At 56.5% G+C, this 18,863-nt stretch overlaps 1 protein-coding gene across 1 annotated transcript in view; it reads left to right on the forward strand.

Moving 5' to 3' along the window:
* Positions 1–18,863, forward strand: part of DOCK11 (dedicator of cytokinesis 11) — a 149,304-nt gene that overhangs the window by 127,909 nt on the left and 2,532 nt on the right. The window contains 8 exon segments of the mRNA XM_064159646.1: positions 2,819–2,925; positions 5,483–5,605; positions 7,412–7,525; positions 10,834–10,980; positions 12,857–13,067; positions 14,642–14,832; positions 16,070–16,170; positions 16,564–16,702. Coding sequence (XP_064015716.1) covers positions 2,819–2,925; positions 5,483–5,605; positions 7,412–7,525; positions 10,834–10,980; positions 12,857–13,067; positions 14,642–14,832; positions 16,070–16,170; positions 16,564–16,702 — 1,133 coding nt within the window.

Below are 18,863 nucleotides of genomic sequence, written 5' to 3' on the forward strand. Positions count from 1 at the left end.
GCTGCCAGGCAGCCAGCAGCAGAAGAAGGGGACACAGCCTGAAGCTGTGCCAGGGCAGGTCTAGGCTGGCTGTTGTTAGGAAGTTGTTGTCAGAGAGAGTGATTGGCACTGGAATGGGCTGCCCAGGGAGGTGGTGGAGTGGCCGTGGCTGGAGGTGTTGCAGCCAAGGCTGGCTGGGGCACTTAGTGCCATGGTCTGGTTGGTTGGGCAGGGCTGGGTGCTAGGTTGGGCTGGCTGAGCCTGGAGCTCTCTGCCAGCCTGCTTGGGTCTATGGTTCTGCATCACAGCTTGGGTTCAGTGCTCAGTGGTGGTGCACGTTAGGAGCTGTGCTGAGAGGGAAGGCTCAGTGTTACAAAGTGCCTGCCAGAGTGTTCCCCAGAACTGTCACTGCAGGCAGGACAGCAAATAGAGTGAAGTGGTCACCATTCAGTCCAAGAATGAGACTGCAGAGAAGAAAAGAGAGTGCTGTGGTTTGTGCAGAGCAGGAAGCAGATGTGTGTGCTTAGGTGACTCCCCTCTGCTGCCTCTCTTGCAAGCCTCTGTTGCGGGCTCCATAACCTTGACCCCATGTCTCATTTGCATGGAGGGAGTCACTGCTGGAATGGACACGTCAGAAAGCAAAGACTGCTCTCAGAATGACTGCACCACAGCCTTGGCTGGAAGGGTCTTGCTCAGGGGGCTTGGAGCCCCTCCTAATGCTGTCGTTGGTGTTGGCCAAGTGGGAAAAGCCAGGACTTGTTTTTCTGATGGGTGCACTCATCTCACCTGGCTGCACAGGGGAGGGGGTTGGGAGGCAGCAATCCTTTATTTGTACCCTGGAGGCTGCTCACCACAGCCAGTGGTACAGAGAGCTCCTGGGACAGAGGAGGCACAAATCCCAAGGCTCCTGGGACAGAGGAGGCACAAATCCCAAGGCTCCTGGGACAGAGGAGGCACAAATCCCAAGGCCTGTGGGACAGAGGAGGCACAATTCCCAAGGCTCCTGGGACAGAGGAGGCACAAATCCCAAGGCCTGTGGGACAGAGGAGGCACAATTCCCAAGGCCTGTGGGACAGAGGAGGCACAATTCCCAAGGCTCCTGGGACAGAGGAGGCACAAATCCCAAGGCTCCTGGGACAGAGGAGGCACAAATCCCAAGGCTCCTGGGACAGAGGAGGCACAAATCCCAAGGCTTACCAAGGGAGCACAGTGAGTTACCTCTGGCATTGGCACTCTGTAGGCTGCAAGAGTTGGTCTAGAGTTGGAGAATCATTGAGGCTGGAAAAGATCTCTGAGATCATTGAGTCCAACCATGATCCAGCTACCATGGCCACTAAACTGGATCCTGCAGCACCACATCTACACACTTCTGGAACACCTTCAGGGACAGTGACTCCACCACCTCCCTGGGCAGCCTGTTCCAATCCCTGACCTTTCTTGCCCTGGCAGACAAGAAATTTCTCCAATGTCCAACCTAAACCTCCTCTGGTGCAACTTAAGCTCATTTCCTCTCATCCATCCCCAACTGCTTTGGAGAAGACACCAACCCCAGCCTCACTGAAACCTCCTTTCAGTAGAGGCTGAACTACTGGAGAGGAGGAGGCTGAGAGGAGACCTCATTGCCTGAAGGGAGGTTGGAGCAAGGAGGGGGCAGCCTCTGCTCCTTGGTGACAAGGGACAGGACCAGAGAAAGTAGCTCCAAGCTGCCTCAGGGGAGGCTCAGGCTGGAGCTCAGGAACTATTTCTTAGCTGTAACGGTTCTCAAACAGTGGAGTGGTCTGCCCAGGGCAGTGCTGGAGTCCCCATCCCTGGGGGTGCTCCAGCAGCCTGTGGAGCAGGTGCTGAGGGACATGGTTTAGTGTTGACCTTGCAGTGCTGGGTTGAGGGTTGGGCTGGATGGATTTGGAGGTCTCTCCCAACCAGATCTATCCTGTGATACTCAGGTTTTGGGTACCTAACAGTGCTGCTTGCTATGAGTGTAGAGTCCTGTTAACCTACCCCTCACCTCCCCAGCATCGAGCAGGCACTTTCTGCTTTCACATTCTGTTGGGGCCAGACCCTTCTCCTTCTCCCCTGACTTTCACTTGGTCACAGGTGGTTAGGTGGGTCCACGATGGCTCCCAGACAGCACACAGGGCAATGTGATGTGCTTGGTGGTCATTGCTGGGGAGGGTCTGGTGTGGCAAATCAGTGGCAAAAGGGGAAGTCAGGTCCCTTGCTGCTTGTTGGACATCACTGCCAGCCAGAGTGGCTGCTAAGCCTGATGCAGTGGAGGTTTCCTCTGGTGGTGATGGTTTGGGTGTTTCCCAACCCCTACTCTTATGAAACCATCCAGACTAGACCCAGCCAGCTGGAAGCTAAGGAATGAAGCTTTATAGTCACAGCATAGCACAGTATACAAGCAGGTATTTACAATATATCTACAGCTATAGATAAAGCTAAAGGTAACACAGACACACAGCAGCCCAGAAAACAGAGTCCCCAGGAGGGGCTCCCAACCACCCTTCCACCTTCCTCCCACCCCTCTACCTTACCCCAGAGTCTGCCTTAGGGTGAAGGGGTGCTGCAAGGAGTGGCAAGGGGGGTTAGAAAGCAGAAGGGTTAGTTACAGAGGAGCAGCAGCATAGGCAGACAGAGACACCCACTCCAACAGACACTGACTCTCCTGCTGGCTTATCTATGCTTTGTGTCCCTGTTTTTATACATCTCAGCAAGCCTATGAGTGCAGCAGACCTCTCCATTCTTTCCTTTCCACAGCCTACCATCTAATTTCTCACTCTGAAACACTCCAATCTGCCTCAAACCAGCACAACTGATCCATTTGTTTGGTCTCCTACAGAACTTTTCCCCAGTGGGTGCACTGCCTTCAGGAAAATCACTCCCAACGTTGATGAGGAAGGTGCAATGAAGGAAGATGGTGGCATGATGGATGTCCAGTACAGCGAGGTGAGGCCCTGCAGGGCACCTGACAGCTGAGCACCAGTTAGCTTTGGGCTTTGCTGCTGTCAGCTCTAACAGGGTGCTGGAAGAGAGGAGCTGAAGCTGAGGCAGCAGTGCCCAGGTGGGCAGCAGAGCCAATGGCATCCTGGGCTGGCTGAGGAGCAGTGTGGGCAGCAGGACAAGGGAGGTTCTTGTGCCCCTGTGCTCAGCACTGCTCAGGCCACCCCTGGAGTGCTGTGTCCAGCTCTGGGCTCCTCCATTGCAGAGAGATGCTGAGGTGCTGGAAGGTGTTTGGAGAAGGGCAGCAGGGCTGGGGAGGGGCCTGGAGCAGAGCCCTGTGAGGAGAGGCTGAGGGAGCTGGGGGGGTGCAGCCTGCAGCAGAGGAGGCTCAGGGCAGAGCTGATTGCTGCCTGCAGCTGCCTGCAGGGAGGCTGTAGCCAGGTGGGGTTGGGCTCTGCTGCCAGGCAGCCAGCAGCAGAAGAAGGGGACACAGCCTCAAACTGTGCCAGGGCAGGGTCAGGCTGGATGTTGTGAGGAAGTTGTTGTCAGAGAGAGTGATTGGCACTGGAATGGGCTGCCCAGGGAGGTGGTGGAGTGGCTGTGGCTGGAGGTGTTGCAGCCAAACCTGGCTGGGGCACTGAGTGCCATGGTCTGGTTGGTTGGGCAGGGCTGAGTGCTAGGCTGGGCTGGCTGAGCCTGGAGCTCTCTGCCAACCTGGGTGACTCTCTGATTCTATGAACTCCTGGTTGCAGTGATGGCTGTGCTGGAGGCTGTGCCTCAGCAGTGCCCCAGAGGGGTTGCCTGCCTGCAGCTCAGAGGGGTGAGCAGCTGCAGGGTTGTGATTCCGAGGAAGGACTTTTCTGTCCCTGGGGCTGAAAAAGCTGCACCGCAGCCTTTGCCTGCCCTGTTATGCAAATGTGCCTGCTGGCAGCAGCAGCTTGGCCTTCCCGAGGAGGGGCAGGGTGAAGTCAAGCTCTGCAGTCAGATGCCAGCTTACGGAGACCCCTGGAGAGTTGGGGCTGTGCTGCAGGACGCCAGGGCAGCAGGACAAGCCAGCAAGCAGAGCAGGATCCTGGGAAGTGGGTAGCTGCCCTTGGGAGTCACAAAGCCCCACAGTGAATTTTGCTCCATCCCTGTGCAACTGTCCTGAGTGGGCCACATGGCTGAGCCAGCTGGCACTGCAGTCTGGATGCCCAGTATCACATTCTTCTTAGCACCACAGCCCAGTGCTAGTGCAGATATGTTCCTTCCCAGTGGCATCCTGGGCTGGCTCAGGAGCAGTGTGAGCAGCAGGACAAGGGAGGTTCTTGTGCCCCTGTGCTCAGCACTGCTCAGGCCACCCCTGGAGTGCTGTGTCCAGCCCTGGGCTCCTCCATTGCAGAGAGCTGCTGAGGTGCTGGAAGGTGTTTGGAGAAGGGCAGCAAGGCTGGGGAGGGGCCTGGAGCACAGCCCTGTGAGGAGAGGCTGAGGGAGCTGGGGGGGTGCAGCCTGCAGCAGAGGAGGCTCAGGGCAGAGCTCATTGCTGCCTGCAGCTGCCTGCAGGGAGGCTGTAGCCAGCTGGGGTTGGGCTCTGCTGCCAGGCAGCCAGCAGCAGAAGAAGGGGACACAGCCTGAAGCTGTGCCAGGGCAGGTCTAGGCTGGCTGTGAGGAGGAAGTTGTTGTCAGAGAGAGTGATTGGCACTGGAATGGGCTGCCCAGGGAGGTGGTGGAGTGGCTGTGGCTGGAGGTGTTGCAGCCAAGCCTGGCTGGGGCACTGAGTGCCATGGTCTGGTTGGTTGGGCAGGGCTGGGTGCTAGGTTGGGCTGGCTGAGCCTGGAGCTCTCTGCCAACCTGCTTGAGTCTATTCCATGATTCTTAGACAAGATTTCTTACATCTCTGACTTCCAGTGCTGTCACCTCCATGCAGAGGACCTACAAGAATGCTGAGGAGGGACTTGTGAGAAGGGCTTGCAGTGCCAGGGCAAGGGGCAATGCCTTTGAGCTGGAAGAGGAGAGATTGAGACTGGAGATGGGGAAGAAATTCTTTGCAGTGAGGGTGGTGAGAGACTGGCACAAGTTGGGGGTGGTGAAACACTGGCACAGGCTACCCAGGGAGGTTGTGGAGCACAGAGGCACCCAATGTGATCAAAGATCACATTGGGTGCCTCTGTGCTCCACAACCTCCCTGGAGGTGTTCAGGACCAGGTTGGATGAGGCCTTGAGCAAGCTGTGCTGCCCAGGCAGGGGACTGCAACTGGTTGAGCTTCAAGGTCCCTTCTAACTCAAACCATTCTATGATGCTGCCCCTGAGATTTGCCACCCTCCCGGGCAGGTAGCTCTATGACCAAGGAATAAGTATGGTTCTTGTGCCAAGGAATCAATGAAGCCTTGAGAAAACCTTTGTCTTTTTGCCTTCATTTCCCTTCTCTTAGTACAATGTAGGCTCCCAGGAAGGCACAGGGCTTAAACTCCTCTGGCTCTGCCTTGCTGCTACTGGCACCCATTAAAGCATCTGCAGTTAAAACACCTTTCTGCTCTACTTTTGGCTGTCACTGACAACACCCACTGGGGGTTTGCCTTTCAGGAAGTGCTGGTGGAGCTGCTGGAGCAGTGTGTGGATGGCCTGTGGAAGGCAGAGCGTTATGAAACCATCTCTGAAGTGTCCAAGCTGATCATTCCCATTTATGAGAAGCGGCGTGAGTTTGAGGTGGGTGTGCCCAGAGCATTTCCTGCCTGCCTGTGGCCACTGGAGATGGATCCCACATCCAGCTGGCAGCTGGCACTGGTGCTGTGCCCCAGGGACCAGTGCTGGGCACAGTCCTGTTCAACATCTTTAGTGATGATCTGGAGCAGGGGATTGAGTCCAGCAGCAGTGAGTTTGCAGATGGCACCAAGCTAGGAGCAGCTGTGGAGCTGTTGGAGAGTAGCAGAGCCCTGCAGAGGGACCTGGCCAGGCTGGATGGGTGGGCAGAGGCCAAGGGGATGAGACTGAACAAGGCTAAGTGCAGGTTCTACACTTTGGCCATAGCAACCCCAAGCAGCACTACAGGCTGGGGCCAGAGTGTCTGAGAGCAGGCAGGCAGAGAGGGAGCTGGGGGTGGTGGCAGAGAGGAGCTGCAGAGGAGGCAGCAGTGCCCAGGTGGGCAGCAGAGCCAATGGCATCCTGGGCTGGCTGAGGAGCAGTGTGGGCAGCAGGACAAGGGAGGTTCTTGTGCCCCTGTGCTCAGCACTGCTCAGGCCACCCCTGCAGTGCTGTGTCCAGTTCTGGGCTCCTCCATTGCAGAGAGCTGCTGAGGTGCTGGAAGGTGTTTGGAGAAGGGCAGCAAGGCTGGGGAGGGGCCTGGAGCAGAGCCCTGTGAGGAGAGGCTGAGGGAGCTGGGGGGGTGCAGCCTGCAGCAGAGGAGGCTGAGGGCAGAGCTGATTGCTGCCTGCAGCTGCCTGCAGGGAGGCTGTAGCCAGGTGGGGTTGGGCTCTGCTGCCAGGCAGCCAGCAGCAGAAGAAGGGGACCCAGGCTGAAGCTGTGCCAGGGCAGGTCTAGGCTGGATGTTGTTAGGAAGTTGTTGTCAGAGAGAGTGATTGGCACTGGAATGGGCTGCCCAGGGAGGTGGTGGAGTGGCTGTGGCTGGAGGTGTTGCAGCCAAGCCTGGCTGGGGCACTGAGTGCCATGGTCTGGTTGGTTGGGCAGGGCTGGGTGCTAGGTTGGGCTGGCTGAGCCTGGAGCTCTCTGCCAGCCTGCTTGACTCTATGAGTCCATGATTCTGTGACTCTAAACCAAGAAGGAGTTCCTGGGTGAAGCAGTGGAAGCTGCTCTGCCCTTAGGGGCTCAGGGAAGGTGCTGAGGCAGGAGGCTGAGCCTTCCCTTGGTGGGGACTGGGATGACTGCAGTCTGTGGCTCCCCTCAGCGTGGGCTGAAGGGTGTGGGTCTGAGAGGAAGCTTCCTGCATTCAGCCTCTCTGGAGATACAAGTTTGAGTTCTCCACAGGACAACTGCTCCAGCTGCCTCTGGCAGCCAGCACCTGATTTGGCTTGTGTGCCAAGAGCAGAGGGCATGGCCTGGAGCTCTGCCAGGGGAGGGTCAGGTTGGATGTTGGGAAGCACTTCCCAGGTTTAGGTTGGATGTTATGAAGCACTTCCCCAGGTTTAGGCTGGATGTTGGGAAGCATTTCCCCAGGGTTAGGTTGGATGTTGGAAGCACTTCCCCAGGGTCAGGTTGGATGTTGGGAAGCACTTCCCCAGGTTTAGTCTGAATTTTAGGAAGCACTTCCCCAGGTTCAGATTAGATGTTGGGAAGCACTTCCTGATGGGAAGAGCAATCAGACAGAGGAATGCTCTGCCCAGGGAGGTGTTGGAGTCGCTGTGGCAGGAGGTGCCTGAGGACAGCTGGCATGTGGCACTGGGTGCCCTGGCCTGGGGGCTGTGGTGGTGCTGGGTGCCAGGCTGCACTGGCTGCCCTCAGAGGTCTGCTGCAGCCTGAGTGCTGCTGTCGTTAATGATGCCAACATCTGATTTCCAGAAACTTACTCAGCTGTACAGAACACTTCATGGAGCATATGCCAAGATACTGGAAGTCATGCACTCAAGGAAGAGGCTTCTGGGCACCTTTTTCAGAGTGGCCTTTTATGGACAAGTAAGTACAGCCAGGGGCTTGCCAGCTACCCCTCTGCAGGAGCCCTGGCCCCTTAAGCTGCTGCTCTGGCAGAGGTGAAGTTGAAAAGCCTGCCAGCTCTTCCAGGGGCTCATCTGCCTGAGTGTTGCCATCTCCCACCCCTGAGGTGAGGCTTTGTGCCTCTGCCCAGGAGCACTTGGTTTGAGATTCTGCCTTCCAGGGAACAGCTCAGCTGGTGGGAAGTGGCTCAGTGGGTCCAGAAAACACCAAGGGGGGGTTGTAATTACAGCTTCATATGTTCCACAAACACAGTTAGTGTGCAGAGTATATACCCAGTAACAGTAGATAGCTACAGCAGAGAAGCAGGAGGAGCAACATTTGCTTCCACAGACAACTGCTGCTCCTTTCTAGGTATTAGAAAGGGCAGTGGGGGGAGCTGGGGGCAAAATGTCAGCAGAGTAGAAGGTTCTGGGGGAAGCTGGGGGCAAAATATGAGTTGAGTAGAAGGTTCTGGGGGAAGCTGGGGGCAAAGCCTCTGTCAGTGTTGGTTCCATGCTTGTCATGATCCAGATTTCTTTCTTGCCTATAAAAATGGAGGACAGACTCCGAGTCCCAAGAAGGAGGATGAGATGTACCATAGCTGATGGAGTCTTCTGAGCCCCAAAGCAGTTGTGGGTTCATGTTCTGCCTCCAGCTCCAGCAGTGAATCTGATCAAGTGTCTTTGCCCTCCTCTCCTTTCTGGCTCTGAGCTGCCTGCTGCTCCACAACCCCAGGGGAGATGCAGGCCCCCTGTTTGGGAAGTGCTGTGTCAGTGATATCAGCCCTGCCTCTCCTCCTTCCTCCTTCCAGAGGATATGGAGCACGCCCCTGCACCTTGGCTTTGTGCCCTTGGACACCTCTGGCAGCACAGGCACAGTGGAGCAGAGCTCTGGCTCCTGCTGCAGCAAACACTTTGGTTCTCATCTTGTCCTTACCTTCAGCTGTGGCTGTGTGAAAATGCAGCAGAAGGTCAGGAATAGATCAAAGGCAACAACTGCCAGCTCAGCTCTTTTAGGAGCATCTGGAGCAGTGGTCAGGGCCTGGGATGAGCTGCCCAGGGAGGTGCTGGAGTCACTCAGCCTGCAGGTGTTTCAGGGTGGGTTGGATGTGGTGCTTGGGGCTGTGGTTTAAGGTGACTCCTGTAGAGCAGGGGTCTAGGTTGGCCTTGGTGCTCCTGAGGGGCTTTGCCAGCCTGCCTGTTGCTGAGATCAGCCTCTGAAATAGAGCTCTGTAACACACCACAGCCAACACCTGCTCCAGTTGTGCACTCCAGAGCTCTGCCAGGCTTCCCTGGCAGTGCTGAGCCTCCCTCACAGCTTCTGCCTGGAGCAGCTCCCCAGAGCACGAAGCTTTCTTGCTCTCTCCACGCCAGGGTGGTGCAGCCACAACCCTTCATGCAGTTTCTCTCTACTTACAGCCAAGGCACCAAGTTCCACTTCCCTCAGAGCAAGAGGACTGAGGGCAGAGGGAAGCCACTTCCCTCTTTGTTGTTTGATCTTTCCTGTGTGAAGTCCCTTTCAGCCTACACAGAATCCTTCTCTCCAGTCTGGTCTTGTGGCTGTGCTATCAGGGCTTGCCTCAGCCTCTGTGCCTTCCTGCTCCTTCCCTTCTATGCCTTGGCTTTGTGTTTGTCCCCCCTGCTTGCCTCTTCCCAACCTTCCAAACAGCCAACTGCTGACCACTGTTGAGATCTCTCACTGGTCCTGCTCAGGCCTTTTGTGTTCAGCACTGACAGCTTTGTGCTGCTTGAGCAGTTGCTTGGGTTTCACTGCACCACTTTTGAAGGAGCCAATTAAAGAGGCCAAGTCCAGTGAGCCTTTATGCAAGCCCCTAAACCTTCTTGGCTTTCTGAACTGTTAGCACAAACTTGCTTCCAAAACAGCAGATCTAAGAGAGACTTTGTCAGCCTGAGCTCAGTGCCAGGCAGGGGCTTGGAGCAGGTCACCTTGAGTGCCAACACACAGCACCTACAGCATGGCCAAGGGCTCAGCCCCAGCCAGCATGGGATTAGCAAGGGCAGGTCCTGCCTGACCAACCTGAGCTCCTTCTATGATCAGGCTCCTGCCTGGTGAGTGTGGGGCAGGTGTGGATGGAGTCTGCCTGGACTGCAGCAAAGCCTTTGGCATCCTCTGGCACAAGCAGCTCCTGGCACAGCTGCAGCTCCTGGCTTGGGCAGAGTCACTCTGCTATGGGTCAAGAACTGGCTGGAGGGCAGGGCCCAGAGAGTGGTGGTGAATGGTGCCACATCCAGCTGGCAGCTGGCACTGGTGGTGTGCCCCAGGGATCAGTGCTGGGCACAGTCCTGTTCAATGTCTTTAGTGATGATCTGGAGCAGGGGATTGAGTCCAGCAGCAGTGAGTTTGCAGATGGCACCAAGCTGGGAGCAGCTGTGGAGCTGTTGGAGGGCAGCAGAGCCCTGCAGAGGGACCTGGCCAGGCTGGATGGGTGGGCAGAGGCCAAGGGGATGAGATTGAACAAGGCCAAGGGCAGGGTTCTGCACTTTGGCCACAACAAGCCCAAGCAGCACTACAGGCTGGGGCCAGAGTGTCTGAGAGCAGGCAGGCAGAGAGGGAGCTGGGGGTGCTGGCAGAGAGGAGCTGCAGAGGAGGCAGCAGTGCCCAGGTGGGCAGCAGAGCCAATGGCATCCTGGGCTGGCTCAGGAGCAGTGTGGGCAGCAGGACAAGGGAGGTTCTTGTGCCCCTGTGCTCAGCACTGCTCAGGCCACCCCTGCAGTGCTGTGTCCAGCTCTGGGCTCCTCCATTGCAGAGAGATGCTGAGGTGCTGGAAGGTGTTTGGAGAAGGGCAGCAAGGCTGGGGAGGGGCCTGGAGCAGAGCCCTGTGAGGAGAGGCTGAGGGAGCTGGGGGGGTGCAGCCTGCAGCAGAGGAGGCTCATGGCAGAGCTCATTGCTGTCTGCAGCTGCCTGCAGGGAGGCTGTAGCCAGGTGGGGTTGGGCTCTGCTGCCAGGCAGCCAGGGACAGAAGAAGGGGACACAGCCTGGAGCTGTGCCAGGGCAGGTCTAGGCTGGCTGTTGTTAGGAAGTTGTTGTCAGAGAGAGTGATTGGCACTGGAATGGGCTGCCCAGGGAGGTGGTGGAGTGGCCGTGGCTGGAGGTGTTGCAGCCAAGCCTGGCTGGGGCACTGAGTGCCATGGTCTGGTTGGTTGGGCAGGGCTGGGTGCTAGGCTGGGCTGGCTGAGCCTGGAGCTCTCTGCCAGCCTGCTTCTGTCCATGGCTCTCTGCTAGGAGCAGCCTCCCAGCTGTTGCTCACTGATGTTTGTGATTGCTGGCAGGCTTTCTTTGAAGAAGAAGATGGGAAGGAGTACATCTACAAGGAGCCCAAGCTGACAGGCCTCTCAGAGATCTCCTTCAGACTTCTCAAGCTTTATGGAGAAAAATTTGGCTCAGAGACTGTAAAGATTATCCAGGATTCCAACAAGGTAGAGTTAACCACAGCTTCCCACAGCATCTTCCCGGAGGAACTGCCTGCTCATGGCTTGCATGAGCCTTCACTTCACTGGGTTCAGCATTGCCTGCCTGGCTGGGCCCAAGCACTGCTGGAGAATGAAGCTGACTCCAGCTGCTGGCACTCACCAGTGGTGTTCCCCAGGGCTCAACGCTGGGACACTGCTCCTGAGTGTCTTTAGCAATGATCTGCATTGAGGGGATCAGCCTCAGTCAGTTTGCAGATGGCACCAAGCTGGGTGGCTGTGTTGATCTGCTGGAGGGCAGGGATGTTCTGCAGAGGGAGGGGACAGGCTGCACCCATGGGCTGAAGCCAATGGGATGAGGTTCAACAAGCCCAAGTGCTGGATCCTAATGACAGGACAAGGGGGAGTGGGTTTAAAGTGGCAGAGGAGAGATTGAAACTGGATCTTAGGAAAGGGTTCTTTGCAGTGAGGGTGGTGAAACACTGGCACAGGCTGCCCAGGGAAGTTGTGGAGCACAGAAGCACTCAATGTGATCAAAGATCACATTGGGTGCTTCTGTGCTCCACAACCTCCCTGGAGGTGTTCAGGACCAGGCTGGATGAGGCCTTGAGTGACCTGTTCTAGTGGGAGGTGTCCTTGCCTATGGCAGGGGGTTGGAACTGGCTGATCCCTGAGGTCCCTTCCAACCTAACCCATTCTGTGATCCTGCACTTGGGTCACAACAACTTCCTGAACCTTCCAGGCTTGGGGCAGAGTGGCTGGAGACTGCCCAGCAGAGAAAGCCCTGGGGGTGCTGGGTGAGAGATGACTGAAGATGAGCCAGGGTGTTGCCTGGTGGCCAAGAAGGACCAGTGTGACCATCAGGATCAGTGAAGTGATCATGCTGGGCACTGGTGAGGCCATCCCCCAAGTGCTGGCTTCAGCTGGAAGGCTGCTCTAAGGTGTCCCCAGAGCCTTCCTTTCTCCATGCTGAACACCCCCAGCTCTGTCCTGGCAGGCTGCAGCCATGGCTCTGACCAGGTTGCTAAAGCTGCTAAGCCCAAAGCTTGCTTTGTGCAAGCCTGCAGCTTCTCATGCTCAGCACTGTTAGTGCTGCCTCCTGGCCGGCAACTGGTGTGGGGCTGAGCCTCAGGCATGGGCTGCTATGAAGGGTGAGGTGATGTGAGGCCCTCTTCAGGGACCTCTGGCAGAGTGAGGTGCTGGAAGGTGTTTGGAGAAGGGCAGCAAGGCTGGGGAGGGGCCTGGAGCACAGCCCTGTGAGGAGAGGCTGAGGGAGCTGGGGGGGTGCAGCCTGCAGCAGAGGAGGCTCAGGGCAGAGCTGATTGCTGCCTGCAGCTGCCTGCAGGGAGGCTGTAGCCAGGTGGGGTTGGGCTCTGCTGCCAGGCAGACAGGGACAGAAGAAGGGGACCCAGGCTGAAGCTGTGCCAGGGCAGGTCTAGGCTGGATGTTGTTAGGAAGATGTTGTCAGAGAGAGTGATTGGCACTGGAATGGGCTGCCCAGGGAGGTGGTGGAGTCATCATCCCTGGAGGTGTTGCAGCCAAGCCTGGCTGGGGCACTCAGTGCCATGGTCTGGTTGGTTGGGCAGGGCTGGGTGCTAGGCTGGGCTGGCTGAGCCTGGAGCTCTCTGCCAACCTGGTTAGTCTATTAACCTATGCAGCTTGTTTGGCACCAGAGGAGGTGTTCCTTGTGCCACACTTCTCTTCTGTGTCCAGTGCAGACCACCCAGCTGAGGTCAAGAGGAGAGTTCTTAGTGGCATTCAGCAGTGGGGCTGGCTCAGCAGGGCAATGCTTTCAATCAGATCCCAAGGGGAGAAAGGAAACAATTGGAAGAAGGTTAAGTTGGTCACCTTGGTTCCTCTAGTGAGTAACCCTCCTGTTTCACAGGTCAGCATTAAAGATCTTGATCCCAAGTATGCCCATATCCAAGTGACTTATGTGAAGCCTTACTTTGAAGACAAAGAACTCTCAGACAGGAAGACTGAGTTTGAAAGAAGCCATAACATCAACAGATTTGTTTTTGAGACTCCTTACACTTTGTCTGGGAAGAAGCATGGCAGTGTGGAGGAGCAGTGCAAGAAAAGGACCATCCTAACCAGTAAGTACATAGTGTAAGTTGGAAGGGACCTCAAGGATCAGCCAGACCCAATCCCCTGCCATAGGCAGGGACACCTCTCACTAGAACAGGTTGCTCAAGGCCTCATCCAGCCTGGTCCTGAACACCTCCAGGGAGGTTGTGGAGCACAGAAGCACCCAATGTGATCTTTGATCACATTGGGTGCTTCTGTGCTCCACAACCTCCCTGGGAAACCTGTGCCAGTCTCTCACCACCCTCAACCTGTGCCAGTGTCTCACCACCCTCAACCTGTGCCAGTCTCTCACCACCCTCACTGCAAACAACTTCTTCCTCACATCCATTTTCAATCTCCCCTCTACCACTTCAAACCCATTCCTCCTCCTCCTGGCATCACCAGACCTTGTCAATAGTCCCTCCCCAGCCCTCCTGCAGCCCCCTGCAGATCCTGCAAGGCCACTCCAAGGTCTCCTGGAAGCCTTCTCCTCTCCAGGCTGCACAGCCCCAACTCTCTCAGCCTGTCCTTGTAGCAGAGGTGAACATCCCCAGCTCTCAGCTGCCTCATCAGAGTCCTGCTGCTGGGTGGGAGGGGAATGCTCCTCGTGTTTGTGTGTGCAGGTTTGCACAGCCTGAGCAATCAGGCTGCTAAACTACAGCCTGCTTTGGGATCTCACACACACACACACACACACACTCCCTCCCAGTAAAACCCTGCAGGCAAGGACCTGTGTGTTCCTCTGGGGACTGCCCTAGGCCTCTTCTCACAGGTGACTGCAGACAGAACAAGGGGGAATGGCCTCAAGCTGAGTCTGGGGAGGTTTGGATTGGACATTAGGAAAAGGTTTTTCATGGAGAGGTGGTCAGGGGCTGGGATGAGCTGCCCAGGGAGGTGCTGGAGACACCCAGCCTGCAGGTGTTTCAGGGTGGGTTGGATGTGGTGCTTGGGGCTGTGGTTTAAGGTGACTCCTGTAGAGCAGGGGTCGAGGTTGGCCTTGGTGCTCCTGAGGGGCTTTGCCAGCCTGCCTGTTGCTGAGATCAGCCTCTGAAATGGAGCTCTGTAACACACCACAGCCAACACCTGCTCCAGTTGTGCACTCCAGAGCTCTGCCAGGCTTCCCTGGCAGTGCTGAGCCTCCCTCACAGCTTCTGCCTGGAGCAGCTCCCCAGAGCACGAAGCTTTCTTGCTCTCTCCACGCCAGGGTGGTCAGGAATAGATCAAAGGCAACAACTGCCAGCTCAGCTCTTTTAGGAGCAGCTGGAGCAGTAGTCAGGGACTGGGAAGAGCTGCCCAGGGAGGTGCTGGAGTCACCCAGCCTGCAGGTGTTTTGGGGTGGTTTGGATGTGGTGCTTGGGGCTGTGGTTTAAGGTGGGTCTTGTAGAGCAGGGGTCTAGGTTGGCCTTGGTGCTCCTGAGGGGCTTTGCCAGCCTGCCTGGTGCTGTGGTTCTGTGAGGTGGTCCTGCTTTTGGCAGGGGATTGGAGTCAGTGGTCTCTGGAGGTGCCTTCCAACCTCTAACCCTCTGTGATTCTGCATTGTCTGAAGAGTGCTGCTGTTTGCTGCATGACTTCTCAGCCTCTCTGCCCAACCTCTCTCTGCCAGCTTTGAACTCCTTTCCATATGTAAAGAAGAGGATTCCAGTCAACTACGAGCATCAGGTTAACTTAAAGCCCATCGATGTGGCTACTGATGAGATCAAAGACAAGACAGCAGAGCTGCAGCAGCTCTGCTCTGCTGCTGAGGTCGACATGATCCAGCTGCAGCTCAAGCTGCAGGGCTGCGTTTCTGTGCAGGTAAGGCTCCCTGCCCCTTCAAAAGCACATTGCTGGGTTAAGCCAGCTCTTCCCAGCCTTTCTTTCCCAGGAATTGGGGGCTGCCTGGTTCACACTGTGGCAAGCCACCAGCTTGGCAGCACAGGGGTGGGCACTAGCAGCTGGCTGGTGGTAAAAACCACTGTGTCCACTCAAGCCTAAAGGAGCTGCGCTCTACAAGTGCCTGCAAGGGAGGCTACAGGAAGGCTGGGGAGGGGCAGGATGAGGAGGAATGGGTATGAAGTGGCAGAGGGGAGATTGAAAGTGGATGTTGGGAAGAAGTTGTTTGCAGTGAGGGTGGTGAGAGACTGGCACAGGTTGCCCAGGGAGGTTGTGGAGCACTGAAGCACCCAATGTGATCTTTGATCACATTGGGTGCTTCTGTGCTCCACAACCTCCCTGGAGGTGTTCAGGACCAGGTTGGATGAGGCCCTGAGCAACCTGTTCTAGTGGGAGGTGTCCCTGTGAGGACACAGATTTATCTTTTGGTCTTTACAAAACTTAGGTTAAAAAAAACCCAAACTCTACTATTCAGCTTTGGGAGCTTCATCTGCATCCTGTGGCATTAGGAAAGCAGAGTTAGTGACAGTCAAGAAATACAGAATCAGAGACTCAAGCAGGCAGGAAGAGAGCTCCAGGCTCATCCAGCCCAACCTAGCACCCAGCCCTGCCCAACCAACCAGACCATGGCACTCAGTGCCCCAGCCAGGCTTGGCTGCAACACCTCCAGCCACAGCCACTCCACCACCTCCCTGGGCAGCCCATTCCAGTGCCAATCACTCTCTCTGACAACAACTTCCTAACAACATCCAGCCTAGACCTGCCCTGGCACAGCTTCAGGCTGTGTCCCCTTCTTCTGCTGCTGGCTGCCTGGCAGCAGAGCCCAACCCCACCTGGCTACAGCCTCCCTGCAGGCAGCTGCAGGCAGCAATCAGCTCTGCCCTGAGCCTCCTCTGCTGCAGGCTGCACCCCCCCAGCTCCCTCAGCCTCTCCTCACAGGGCTGTGCTCCAGGCCCCTCCCCAGCCTTGCTGCCCTTCTCCAAACACCTTCCAGCACCTCAGCAGCTCTCTGCAATGGAGGAGCCCAGAGCTGGACACAGCACTCAGTGTTAATGTTGGGAGGAGTTAAAAGAGGAGTTGTTGTTACTCCCTTCACAACTGCCTTTGGCAGCTCAGCAGAAGTTCCAAGGTGAATGTTTGCTTCCTTCTTTGGCTCTAGGTCAATGCAGGTCCCTTGGCCTACGCCAGAGCTTTCCTAAGTGACAGCCAAGCCAGCAAATACCCTGTGAAGAAGGTGGCTGAGTTAAAAGAAATGTTCAGGTACAGTTTCTGGTGTGAGACAAAGCAGCCAGCTGAGTGGAACCTGCTGTCTGCTTCCTTACCCTCCCTGCAGCTGGTTGGCATCTCAGTCTGGCAGATTAATCTGGCGTCTGCAAGCCCTGTGTGGTCCTGCAGGTTGGGGTGAAGGTGCAAGACCACTGTGCTGCACTGCAGGCACATCCCAGGCTCGAAGGAGCTGCAGCAGAAAGCCCAGTGCCTGTTGCAGCCCTTCCCCATCCCCTGCTCCTCCGTGCCAGGGGTGCCCCCGGAGCGCGACTTGTCCCACGCGCTGGGGAGAAGTGGGAAACAAATCCCATTTGCCTCTCTGGGTGGTGGGTTGCTTGCTTGGGCAGGGGGCATTGGGCTGGCCACAGCTCATTCCTTTCTCCCCAGGAAACTTATACAGGTCTGTGGGATTGCTCTGGAGCTGAATGAGAGGCTGATCAAGGAGGACCAGGTGGAGTACCACGAAGGGCTGAAGTCCAACTTCCGCGATATGGTGAAGGAGCTCTCGGACATCATCCACGAGCAGGCAAGCACTGCATGCAGCAGCCCTCACAGCTGCTTCCCCGGGCCCAGACCCTGCAGCCTGACTGAAACCTGACTGGCAGCTTGGTCCCTCTTCGTGTTAGTTAGCTGAGTAGAAAAGAAAGGCAAGAAACTGAGCATGAAGAGCAAACAGTGCTCCTGGTGGGCTCCTACAATCCGTTCTGCTGATCCGAGGTCCCAGCCCGGGCTTGGTGTGCAGTGTGCCTCAGGGTGGGAGTCCTGCCTGGCACAAACCACAGCTTCCCAGGTGGCAGGGGGTTGGAAGGGACCCTCAGAGGGCTACAAATTGAAACAGGGAAAGTTTCACTTCAACATGAGGAGAAACTTCTTTGCAGTGAAGGTGGCAGAGCCCTGGAGCAGGCTGCCCAGAGAGGTTGTGGAGTCTCCTGCTGCTAAGACTTTCAGAGCCCACCTGGATGCATTCCTGTGTGAACTCCCTGGGTGATGCTGCCTTGGCAGGAGGGTTGGGCTGGATGATCTCTGGAGGTCCCTAGTTCTGTGGTTCTGTGATCATGCCCAAGGCCCTGCAGGCAGCAGGGACAGCTCCAGCTGGAGCAGGCTGCACAGGGACACAGCAAGGCTGAGCTGGAATGGCTGCAGGGATGGGGCCTCAAGCACAGCCCTGGGCAGCCTGTGCCAGGCTCTGCCCACCCTCACTCTGCACAACTCCCTCCTCATGCCCAACCTAACTCTGTCCTGCTCCACTGCCAAACCACTGCCCTCAGCCTGTCCCCACAGCCCCTTCTGAGCAGTCCCTCCCCAGCCTGCCTGCAGCTCCCCTGCAGGTACTGAAATGCAGCTCTGAGGTCTCCCTGCAGCCTTCTGCAGGCTGCACAGCCCCAACTCTCCCACCCACAGCAGAGGCTCTGCAGCCCTCTGAGCATCTTGGTGGCCTCCTCTGGCCCCTCTCCAGCAGCTCCATGTCTCTTTCTTGTGCTGGAGGCCCCAGAGCTGGTCACAGTACTCCAGTTTCCTGGCTCCCACAGCCATCAGAGATCCTGTGCCATGTTTTGCCATCATAAGAAGCCTGTGAGAAGTCAGAGGTCCAAATTCCCTGGCCAGATGCCTGTTCCCTTACTTTAGCAGCTGCACTTGCCTTGTTCAGAATTATTGTTCACTGAAGGATGTTTTCTTCTGATTTTGGTCCAGTGCAATCCTGCTGCACTGATAAAAGGTTGAGAATCAGAGAATCACAGAATCATTAAGGTTGGAAAAGGTCTCTGAGATCACCCAGAACAAGCAGCAACCCAGCCCCACCGTGGCCACCACACCATGGCCCCAGGTGCCATGGCCACAGGTTTCTTCAGCACCTCCAGGCATGGGGACTCTACCACCTCCCTGGGCAGCCTCTGCCCATCCCTGACCACTCTGGCACCAAAGGAATTCCTCCTAATCTCCAAGCTAAACCTCCCCTAGAGCAATTGAGGCCATTTCCTCCTCTCCTCTCGTTAGTTATGTGGGAGAAGAGGCCAACACCAGCCTCACTCCAGCCTCCTTCAGGGAGCTGCAGAGAGCAATGAGCTCTGCCCTCAGCCTCCTCTTCTCCACCCTGCACACCCCCAGCTCCCTCAGCTGCTCCTCCCCAGCCCTGTTCTCCAGACCCTCCCCAGCCTTTGATCACATTGGGTGCTTCTGTGCTCCACAACCTCCCTGGAGGTGTTCAGGACCAGGTTGGATGAGTCCTTGAGCAACCTGTTCTAGTGAGAGGTGTCCCTGCCTATGGCAGGAGGGTTGGAACTGGCTGATCCCTGAGGTCCCTTCCAAGCCAAACCATTCTGTGATCTGCCCCTACCCTGTCCCCTGCTCAACCTTAATGCCCACTGCTGAAGTCTGCTCAGAGCTGTTCCTTCACCTCCTTGTCCTGAGCTGTTTGCAGTAAAACCTTCCCCAGGCCTTTCATTTGCATGCAGCTGCTGGAAATTCCACAGCAGTCAAATCAGAAGCAAATGGCTCAGGAGTGCAACAGTTGAGGTGAGCTTGGAACAAAGAAGGATTGTTTGAGCACACCCCCAGTGCCTTGATAGCTTTACAAATGCACTGCTCTGTGGTCGGTTAATGGGCAAAGACTTTGCAGGGGCTGAAAGGGCACAGTAAAGGGCTCCAGGGAAGGACACCCTGCTCACCTTTCTCATGTTGCATCAAAG

This window comes from Pogoniulus pusillus, chromosome 19 (genome assembly GCF_015220805.1).
Source record: "Pogoniulus pusillus isolate bPogPus1 chromosome 19, bPogPus1.pri, whole genome shotgun sequence".
In the NCBI taxonomy this organism is placed as follows: Eukaryota; Metazoa; Chordata; class Aves; order Piciformes; family Lybiidae; genus Pogoniulus; species Pogoniulus pusillus.